We start from the raw sequence: 11,610 nt of genomic DNA, 5'->3' as shown, positions 1-11,610 counted from the left end.
TTTAATTCATACAGGCCTACCTCATGTTGCACGTTTGTACTTTTTGAGAAAAACAATGCATTATATAAAAAAATACTTTTCAGGTCTTTGTCCAATCCCTCACTTTTTCTAGTTATATAAGGTTAAACTATTTTGCCTGTAATTTTTTTTTTCATATCGCAATATAATATCGATATCGCCTGGACAGTGTAAAATATTGTGATATTAATTTTAGCTCATATCACCCACCCCTATTTACCAGTACAAAACGTTTATTTTGGACATTTTGACTGATGCTAAAACGTATAGATTAGTTTACAGCCATAAAACCGTAAAATATTTACGAATCTTTTATATCATTAAGATACGTGTATCAATGCGTCAGGGCGGGTATTGCTGCTTACGGTCGCTGCTCAGGATGGAGATGAAGATCGCTGAAAAAGAAAGGCTTGAGTTTGGGACTGTTCCTCGCAGTCGTATGGATTCTGAAGATTTCAAAAATATTAAGCAGCACAAATGTTTACAACATTGACAATAATCAGAAATGGTTACTGAACAGCAAATCAGCATATTAGAATGATTTCTGAAGGATCAAATAGATAATTTAAATTGACAAAATTTTACAATATTACAGTGTTTACTGTATTTTGAATAAACAAATGTAGCCTTGGTGAGCATTAAGAGACTTAATTGAAAAAAAAGAGGGGGTGGGCGCCTTGAAAATATTTTTCTCTACAAAAGGGGGGCCTGGCAGAAAAAGTTTGGGAACCACTGAACTACTCAAACATGCAATAATTAATTTAATTTACTTTAATTCATACAGGCCTACCTCATGTTGCACGTTTGTACTTTTTGAGAAAAACAATGCATTATATAAAAAAATACTTTTCAGGTCTTTGTCCAATCCCTCACTTTTTCTAGTTATATAAGGTTAAACTATTTTGCCTGTAATTTTTTTTTTCATATCGCAATATAATATCGATATCGCCTGGACAGTGTAAAATATTGTGATATTAATTTTAGCTCATATCACCCACCCCTATTTACCAGTACAAAACGTTTATTTTGGACATTTTGACTGATGCTAAAACGTATAGATTAGTTTACAGCCATAAAACCGTAAAATATTTACGAATCTTTTATATCATTAAGATACGTGTATCAATGCGTCAGGGCGGGTATTGCTGCTTACGGTCGCTGCTCAGGATGGAGATGAAGATCGCTGAAAAAGAAAGGCTTGAGTTTGGGACTGTTCCTCGCAGTCGTATGGATTCTGAAGATTTGGATTACAGCGCACTAATAAAATTGTTTCTTTTTGTAATTACGTTGTGTTTTTTTGGTGTATTTTATGGTTATATTGTCAGTCACAGCACGTCGGAGAAAATGCGTTTTGTGTCCCATAGTAAACAAAGTAAATATTACATGATATGTAATGGTTAAACGATTGCAGAAATGTTATTCATTTTAAGGGTTTAAAGTGTAGTCTCGTTTAACAGTATGTATTCTTCGAAACGAGTTGGCAGCAGAAATCATACAGAACAGAACGAATTGTTCCTTTCATATTATGAATACAATAAAAATGTTAATTCCGAGATTGCAATATTCATAAGAATTCATATGTAAGTGTGCAAAGTTGTTCATATGTAAATAATTTACGTTATAGGGGTTGTCAATACATTGGTATTGCACATTAAGATTCTGTAAATGCGTCAGTATTGTACATTTCAGTGTCTATACAAACGTAAGTAAATGTACATTTTGTAGAACCACATTTTACGTAAAATACATATGGATTCTCATGAGATCACGTTGGAGATGTGTTAGTTTACTAACAAAACTTTTGCATTCTCCCAATAAACGTTTGCTCACTAAACTGTTGTGATGGAGTGAACACAAAGTTTCTCGGGAGAACGCAACACTTTTGCTAGAGAATGTTATTCATATATATCTATTTATTACAGAAGCTTTTTTAAAAGTAAATCACAATTCAGTGTCTTTTTGTTACTATAATATATGTTTTACCTTTATGCTCTGAAGACTTGAAACTGAATTCTGGGAAAATAATAGATGACTTAAGGTCTTTGGGACACTCCTGGTCAGTCATTTGAAAACGAGGGATTTTTGCCTCATCTGGATAAATGGCATCCAGATAATCAACTGCAAAAACTGAGAAGTCAAAGAAAGATTAAGGTTAAAAAGAACTGCATAGTGTTCAAAACAATATACTCAATAATTGGTTCAATCTACATTACTTTCTAATTCACTCTAATTTTTAAACGATTTTAGCAATGTAACTCACCCATATTCTCGGTTACGATGATGAAGGGTTTCAGGTAGGTCTTCCTCATGTTCTGCACCACAGTGTTGGCATATTCCTCAAAGTTTTTCAACAGATGTGCCGTACCTCCCTCTGTTCTCTGTATCTGATCCCAGTGCCCTTTATTACTGGCATCCAGGATTGCACTGCCAGCCTTCACTATGTTCTACATAATTCAAACACATTAAGTATTTCAGGGTAAAACTCTGGACATTTGAGAGACTTTAGAAGTCTGAATCTGGGCCAAGACGAGACATAATGAATGCGGTCTTAAAACGCATCCTTATCCTAAAACCATGTATCATGATAAGTATGTTCATGCTGCCAGATATGCTTTAAATGTGGGCGTTTTCATTCTCATGACATCAGTCACTATATGCTGTGTTATTTACACTAATCCACTAAACCTCAAGGCTAAAAGCTCACAATTTTGGGCTGCCAGAGATCAAGTACAGAAGAGACCAAGAAAAAATTGCTCCTAACATCCCATTATTGGTATAGCTATAAACAATGGTAAAAGTGCTTGTATGTGCAAAAGTTGACGTAACAATGCTCAGTGTTGCTATGTGGTTGCTAAGGTGTTATAAGTGTTTTTTTTTAACTTTTAACTAAAGGGTGTTCTAGGTGGCTGCTAGGTGAGTGCAAACTAGATTACATTTACTGAAGAAAATGTGCCTGGCAAGCACCAGTTACAAGTCAAAAAAGCTTTGTGATATTTTGGATATTGTGACATCTACAATGGGCACTGCCAATCTAGACAGCTCTTTTAATTATAATGGGACCTTATTTTATCACGCCACGACATGCCACAGGTGTAGACACAGTGTTTGAAAAATGATGTCTCTCCAACAAGTTGGATAATTTGAGGTATAATTTGTGAAGCAAGAATGGTGTGGAAGAGTACAGTTTAATAGCTGGGTTAGTGGTTTGCTCAGATATCTAACCCTTCTGTATGTATGAGCGATAGTAACAGTGATGCTAGTCTGAAAAATAACCATTAATAACTTTGAAGTATTAAAACTGAAGCAGATTATATTGACAGTAGAGATGAAGGTGTAAAACCAACCTCGTTGAATTTGGCGTCACGCATGGCGGCCAGGTTAAAGCCCTGCTGTTGGCTCTCATAGTGCAGGATCCAGGATATGAGCTGATAGGTTGTCTTAACATCGTTTCCATAAAAGGTCTTGGTCTGGTCAGTGGCATTCTGTAACATCCGAGCGATGTCCTTTGATTTGTGCCCATCCATTGTGGATTCATTACGATGCAACTCCTCATTCTGATCCAAAAGATGTGGGATATGAACAAGAGGAAGGGAGAAAGAGAGGTTACTTGAAATGTTTCCGTGATGACCACAACAATGTGAACTTTTCAGTGATTGTTCATGATTTAAACATCTAGATCTACCAGTTTCTTGAGGTGGGAGAATGTGATGGTGGTACAGTTGAAGAGTTCAGGGGGCAGCCAGCCTTTCTCATCGCTGCAGTGTCTGACAGCAGTGCCTAAAGTCAGTTAGAAAACAATATAATTAATAATATAGTTAATAAATATGAAATAAATGTGTACGTCAATGTAAACGTGTATGTATAATATATATATAGAAATTATTATAGAAATATTATAGAAATGTATAAATATAAAATAAATGCTTTTACTGAAAGTACAGTTTCTGAAGTTTCTCAAACTGAAACCGCACTCCAACAAGCACTTGGGAAAATGTGTTTTTTTTACAAGCGCTGCCAAGCCATGTCCCACAATACTTTAGTGTTTGCCAAGCAGCTCCCTCTAGAGACGAGGCCTCATTAACATTCAGTTACCCAACCAATGAAAAGATCTAACTGCAGAGTTCTGCCAATGAGAGTTCTTTGTTAACAGGGCTGAGTAACGTCAATGGGGGGCGGCAGTGCCAAGTTACAGAAAGCCACCGAAAACATGGGCATTTGCACAAGTTTAAGCCCATTATTTCACTTAAATGTCATACACTAAAATATAAATCATTGTAGCTAGCCACATCAAAATATATAACTTATTTTTTTTCTTTGAACTTTAAAATTTATGGTTACACCACTTGGCATTATTCAGAATTGTATTTTATTATTTTAAATAAAGCTAGTTTGAAAAAAAATCAACTTTGCTACTGACTCAAACCTAAATTCATCTGTCATAAAACAGACTCCTATTTTCCAAGTTTTCATTGTTCAGCTTGTAAATGATAATTTAAATATTCGCTGTCAATTCGTCACAATAACAAGGCCAGTATCACTCACCAATAGATCCCTTGGGACAATTCATGGCTACTGGGCGTCCAAAATTGGTCCTGGGCCACCAGATTCCAGCGTCAAAGACTTTTGGGCAGCCCTCATACAAAACTGAACAGTAAAGACAGGACACATGATGATACTCACTTTGCACTTCATTAGTGTAGATGGACATTGTCAGATGGACACATCTTTCATTCAAACTCAAAGCAAGTTGGAGGAAATCCTTACGTACCCTCACAACCTGTGCTAGTCACTTCAGAGAAGGGGTTGTCACAGCGGTTGCACTGTCGACCAATCACACCCGCCTTGCAGGGGCACTGACCCGTCTCTGGGTCACAGGTACGTGAATTGGCGCCCAAATGGAAGCAGTCACAGGGGAAACAGTTGTCACTGTCTTTTGGTTGATAGTAGTTGTCCTGTGTAAAATAGATAGGTCACACTTTATTTTAAGATCCAATTCTCGGTATTAACAAACCATTAACTACAACTTTTGCCTCAATAAACTCCTTATTTTCGGCTTATTAATAGTTAGTAAGATAGTTGTTTAGGTATTGGGTAGGATTAGGGATGTAGAATATGGTCATGCAGAATATATGCTTTATAAGTACTAATAAACAGCTAATATGTTAATAATAGGCATGCTAATAAGCAATTAGTTAATAGTGAGAATTGGTCTCTATTCTAAAATGTTACCAATAGATATGTAAGGATAGTCTCTAAAACATCCATCAACATTTGTGGACAGCAAATCTGGACCAGACTGAAAGGCTCGGACCAGTTTGGGTAAAATATGCTAAAAAAAAAAATCATATCTTCATACCTTGCAGCGGCATTCTCCAGTAGTCTTGTTGCAGTCAGGGTTGAAGCCTTTGCTGACATCACAGTTGCAAGGGCCGCACATGGGGCTGCCCCACCAACCCCGAGGACATGGTTTTTCCACTCTGTGTGAATAAAATTATATTATCAGCATAACAAATTGGGTGAAAACTTAAAACTGAAAAACAAAAATAGTGCAGGCCATATCCTGCAGAAATATTTGTTTGTTATTTAGTCATTTTTGTTATTACGTTTTTCAAAATCCTAAAACATATATTGCATTTCTGCAACAAACAACTACTTTCATAATTAATTTCTTGATTATTTACTTATGTAATACAAATGAATGTAATAGTAATAGTCGGTTATAACATTTTACCACATTTTATTGAAAAGTGAATGTATTTTTCAAACAATTGTTTTTTATTATTATTATTTAAATATTTGTTGGCAAAGATTGTGCATTTTAACCTGTATCATCTGACCATCTCACTCTCAGAGCACCAATGCATCAAGCAAATCAATTAAAATCAAGTAAAACCATCCTATCAATCATGGTATAGAGATCAAGAGATTAGATGTGAGGGTTGGCAGACTTTAGATGATAAGTAATAACACAAGACTGAAGACTGGAAACTGATGAGAAACATAATTGTGACTTTTTGTACAAGCATATAAAGATTGACTGCCCAAGCATAATTTTCTTGGGTGGTCGAGGACTCTTCCTACAGGTGTATGTACACATAGTTTATCCTGTGCTTTACACATAAAGCAGGTGATTTAGAAAAGCCATAGTCTCCAAAAAATACTCTAAAACATTGGTGAGTCAACAAGGAAAATGTAAAATACAAATAATATAACATCATGCATAATTGGAAAAGCATAATAAATAGGCTAATCTGCTAATAAATAAGGGAAAATGCTGTTGATGTCAAAGGTTGTGCGTCCAGTCAATGTCAGTGTCGTGTTTTAACGCAGTTTTAATTTCCAAAATCTTTTATGGTAATAGTAATACATTTTAATTTTATTTTAATTACATTTTTATTTACTTTTTACTTACTGTTGCATGTTGATGTCGCACTTGATATCCAGTGTGACATCTCATCTCAGTGGCCACGTGTTTGCAGTTTCTTAGCCAAGTATTTGCACAAAGTAGGTTTTTGGCCTTTGAAAAATGCTAATATAGCTCCAAAATATTGCTCAATGTTTTGTTGATCAAGAAAATGCCCAGTAAAAGGCCAGTTGGAGGTCAACACAATTCCATTGTGGACTTTATTTCAGTACACTGGCTGGGCCGCATGGTGCTTATTAACTCAGCATCAGGTGCTAGCAGCGTGTTTGGATCTTAATCTAATAGTGGACAGTCATGTCAACAGAGTAAGTAAGGAGCCAGGGGATAAGACATCCCATGTGTAAGTGATGAGACAGCATGATATTCATCGCTGATCAGAGGGTTTAGCAGATTAAATACGAAAATAAAAGAGAAGGTAATGATTCTGTGGAGCTTGTGCGGACTTGTGACAAGGGTGTATTGTGTTGTTTTCCCCTGCTTTGTGGAGACGAGCCAACACAATGACAGACACACCCACCCACACACACACACACACACACACCACTGGAATGTAGATGACTTCCAAAATGCAAATCATTTACACTGATACAATGCACAACTGCAATGTAAATTTCAGACAATTCAGACAATCTCACACTAAACAATTTTGTTCTGTGTTTTTTGTTTTTTTTTCCAGATCATCTCAGAAATCAACAAGCAGTATTTCAGAAATCTCCATGTTACAATGTAAAAATCTCATTGGAGTGTTTCAATTCCATTCAGAATGCAACAGCTTCATATCCATCTTGCAATTAAGTAAATTATAATGTAAAGTCAGCCAGTCATTATCGCAATATAAACCCTGATAAGGGTTGTCAGGACACAGTAGAAATGTGCCATAGAAGATAGGACTGCCTACTATTATTAGTGTAGTCTTCCTTACTAAAACCAGCTTAATCTGAAATACTACACTAGTCGACCAGTTTCAGCTGCTGTATTGCTATTAGTTCTCCAGTCCACAGGCTAGGTCAGCAATAAACCAGATATGTTGAATATATATGTATGTTCAACTTCATCCCCACACATACAGTATACTTGCGTAGGGCGATATATACTGTATAGTATATCTGAACTGTATTGTTGCAAAATGTAAACTATATTGTCAATCTGCTAAATGTGACTATAAAGTATGAAGATATTAACATAATAACTTTCTGTAAAGCTGCTTTACAATGTGTATTGTGGAAAGCGATTATACAGATAAATTGGATTTGACATGATTAACTAACGAGACTATGTTTACAGTAAATCATCAGTTTAATCAGCAATCACCTGCTACTTAAAGTTGACCTAAAAATTAAAATTCTGTAATTTACTCACTCTCATGTCATTCCAAACCCACAAGACTTTTGTTCATCTTTGGAACAAAAGTAACATTTAAAATTCCCTCATCATTTTTGTCCACCCATTGAAAGTGTATACAACCAAAATTGTCAAGCTTTAAAAAGTTCATAAAGACATCACACAAGTTTCAATGCATAGTTGAGCTTAGTATCGCTTTCAAAAACTTGCACTTTGAAACTCATTTTCAAAAATGAGCATTTCATGCCCCGAAAATACTGTTGCTGTGTAAATGAATGGCCAAAATGTATAAAAAGTTTGAAAGTATTTGAAAAAAGTGTTGTGCAAACACCCCCTTTATCAACTCTTAGTTGCATGTGATATTTAAAATATCTTCATTTGTGTTTCAAAGCTGAACAAAACTCTTACAGGCTTGGAACGGCATGAGGGTGAGTAAGTGATTACAATTTAAATTAAATAGCTCAACCAGCAAGATTCATAAGAAAGGCTAGTCATGCTAGTTTGTTTAGCAGCATAGCTATGCTGGGCCACCAATTATACCAAAACTAGCACTAACCAGAATAAAAAAAAGTCTAGTCTGATCTGGTATTTCATCTGGTATGCGACTTACTTGTTCTCACAGTACTGTCCATAGTAGTCCTGACTGCACTCGCATGTGTAACCGTAAGAGGAGCTCGGCTTACGAACACACGTGGACAAATGCTCACAGGGATTCAGATGACATGCATCAACACAGTCTTTGCCAAAGAAACCTGTGAGTGACAGAAAGAGAGAAAGAGAAAAAGAACGAAAGAAAGAAAAAAAGAAGAGAATTTGACGAATGCCCTCAAACTGAAATCAGATGCGTCTGTAGAGATGCAGTGAATGTGATGCAGGTATCAGTACCGGGGTCACAGACGCAGGTGTGTGCATTCCAGTCATCTGTGCACTGGCTGTTGTCAGGGCAGATGTTGGAGTCGCAGGGGTTGGCCATATCACAGCCTTCTTCCACGTGGATCTTTAATGCCTGCTGCATGTTGATGTTAGCCGTGTTGGTAGCGGTCTCCCCCATCCTGACACCCTGTGAAACATGTTTGCAAAAAGTCAGTCACCTTTCACTTATTTATGAGACGTTTTTTAAATACTGTTCTTTTGAACATTTTCTATTCATCAAAGAATCCTGAAAAAAACGTTTCATGGTTTCTATAAAAATATTAAGCAGCACAACTGTTTTCAACACTGATGAAAATAATAAGAAATGTTTCAAATCAGCATATCAGAATGATTTCTGAAGGATCATGTGACACTGAAGACTGGAGTAATGGCTGCTGAAAATTCTGCTTTGCAACACAGGATAGACTGAAAGTCCATCATGCATTCTGAATTCATGCTTAATCCAGGTTCAGTTTTGCACTTGTCAGTATTTATAATACGTCTAACAACATAATACATGTCTATGTATCAAAGTTAAACTTGACACATTGAGTGCTAGAACACAGATAAACGTTTATAATAATAAATATGTTAATATTAATAAATACAAAAATATATTAATAAGAATGATTAAGTTTAAATATTAATAGTAAACACATAAATTACTCAGTTCCATATTATATACAAAACAATTGCTTATATTTTTTTTTTAGTCCTGTATACCTGTTTTGCCAAGAATCAGTGCATTACACATATGTGACCCTGGACCACAAAACCAGTCATAAGGGTCAATTTTGCGAAATTGAGATTTTATACACCATCTGAAAGCTGAATAAACAAGCTTTCCATTGATGTATTGTCGTTTAGGATAGGACAATATTTGGCCGAGATACAACTATTTGAAAATCTGAAATCTGAGGGTGCAAAAAAATCTAAATATTGAGAAAATCACCTTTAAAGTTGTCCAAATGAAGTTCTTAGCAATGCATATTACTAATCAAAAATTAAGTTTTAATATATTTACAGTAGGAAATTTACAAAATATCTTCATGGAACATGATCTTTACTTAATATCCTAATGATTTTTGGCATAAAAGAAAAATCAATAATTTTGACCCATACAATGTATTTTTGGCTATTGCTACAAATATACCCCAGCGATTTAAGACTGGTTTTGTGCTCCAGAGTCACATATATGATTCACAACTGCTACTGTATGATGCAAGGTGAAAGATTCAAGTGCTTTCTCTAGGCCTCACCTGCATGCATCCCTTAAAACCCTGCTGGATGCTGTTACTCTGTCCCTGAAGTCCACCAATGAACAGGCTCCTCAGCTTGAGTCCAGGCAGCTCATTTCCAATCTCTGCTGACTTCTGTAAAGCATGGAAGACTTCAGTAAACATGTTTCATCAAAGGACAGTTCTGTTTGGTAAAGACGGTGTAACCACAGAACTGACCATGACCATGTTGTAGTCCAGGAACACATGTGCCATGTACTTTGTGTCCTTCCCATCTTTGCTGCTCCTCAGTTCCACGAGGAGGTGGTGCCATTCCCCATCATTCACTCGGACCTCTGGGAAATCCAGCGTGGCCACTTTCTGCTCTCCCAGAAGTACTTCAAACCGCACATACTTGTCCCTTATCTTAGAAAAAGTCAGGAAATGGTTTAAAATGACATGCCTGATTGGGAAATGGTATAAGAATTAATTGACATCAAATGAGAATGACCTGTATGATATTTGACACTCACCAGAAGGGTAACTTGAGATGTGTCGCCAGCGTTGACTTGCATTAGGGTTGCGGTTCCACTGCTCTGTCTGGTGCGAAACATTAGGCTGATGTACCAGGGCACAGCGATGGTGATATCAGGGTCATTCCACGACACCATGGCACGACCATCAAAGTGCTGTGGTGAAGGCATGACTGCAAGAAAGTAAGAAACAGTTTATGACTGACTGCATAAAAAATATAGTTTTCTTTTTCCAGGAAAATGGAGCCTTTTGACTCTGAGCCACATATTGGCCACATACTTAAAGGAGTGGAAAAGCCTTAAACAAACCAAGACTTATCAGTGATGTACTTCCGTCTACTGTTTGATTTGTGTGCGGGCAAGTCAAATAGCAGAAGTGTGATGGTATGGAAATGCTACAGTAGAGTCACAGAGTCAAGTGAGGACTCGAGAACCTTTCAGCTATGAGCCCTGATCACTGGCAAAGAGTGTGAAGAATCTCTACACTAGCACAGTCCACAGTTCCTGCTGCAGCCTTGAAATCACTCTGTTATAGACGACATTTCCCTTAGAAAGAAACAAAGAATTAAAACCAAGCCTTACTAAGTCCCAGAAAAGCAAGCCTCAGTAATATTACATTTATGCTTATGCTTTTGACATATGCTTTACTGTGATCACTTCACACACATTCACTGGAAATCAAATCTATGGCCTTTATTTTTTTCCCAAGTGCTATGCTCTGGAGCTTGAGCTAAATACATAAATTCAAAATTTCTTGGCACACTGCAATGACCAGGAAATGATGTTACACTTAAATAAATAGTTCACTCAAAAATGAAAATTTGATCATCATCATCATCATCGTTTCAACCCTGTATGACTACTGAGATATTTTGGAGACATGTCTCAGTAGTTTTTTGTCCATGAGATTGAAGTCAACAGTTACCAAAACTGTTTTGTCACTGTTTTTGTTCTTCAAAAGATCTTCTTTTATGTTACACAGAAGATCATCATACAGGTTTGGAACATCATGATGATGAGTAAATGATGACAGAATTCTCACTTTTGGGTGAACTATCTATTTCAAACCATTTTTAAATGGGCCAGTAATGGCCTGGCAAATACCCACAATGCATTGTTTTGTATAGGCAAGCTCCACTTATATATATATATATATATATATATA

The 11,610-nt window shown here is 36.3% G+C and overlaps 1 protein-coding gene across 1 annotated transcript in view; it reads right to left on the bottom strand.

The window, feature by feature from the left end:
• LOC107721151 (cadherin EGF LAG seven-pass G-type receptor 1-like) overlaps positions 1-11,610 on the bottom strand; it is a 127,680-nt gene that overhangs the window by 15,527 nt on the left and 100,543 nt on the right. The window contains exons 9-20 of the mRNA XM_016529021.1: positions 10,446-10,618; positions 10,153-10,338; positions 9,955-10,068; positions 8,669-8,843; positions 8,394-8,535; positions 5,375-5,495; positions 4,787-4,970; positions 4,561-4,662; positions 3,701-3,795; positions 3,363-3,572; positions 2,279-2,462; positions 2,002-2,145 (exon numbers count right to left, since the gene is read on the bottom strand). Of these exons, the coding sequence (XP_016384507.1) occupies positions 2,002-2,145; positions 2,279-2,462; positions 3,363-3,572; positions 3,701-3,795; positions 4,561-4,662; positions 4,787-4,970; positions 5,375-5,495; positions 8,394-8,535; positions 8,669-8,843; positions 9,955-10,068; positions 10,153-10,338; positions 10,446-10,618 (1,830 nt within the window). The remainder of the gene's footprint in view (positions 1-2,001; positions 2,146-2,278; positions 2,463-3,362; positions 3,573-3,700; positions 3,796-4,560; positions 4,663-4,786; positions 4,971-5,374; positions 5,496-8,393; positions 8,536-8,668; positions 8,844-9,954; positions 10,069-10,152; positions 10,339-10,445; positions 10,619-11,610) is intronic.

Source organism: Sinocyclocheilus rhinocerous, unplaced genomic scaffold (genome assembly GCF_001515625.1).
Source record: "Sinocyclocheilus rhinocerous isolate Xijiao unplaced genomic scaffold, SAMN03320098_v1.1 scaffold1322, whole genome shotgun sequence".
NCBI lineage: Eukaryota > Metazoa > Chordata > Actinopteri > Cypriniformes > Cyprinidae > Sinocyclocheilus > Sinocyclocheilus rhinocerous.
Note: the sequence above shows the minus strand (reverse complement) of the source record. Positions and strands in the feature narration are given on the sequence as shown.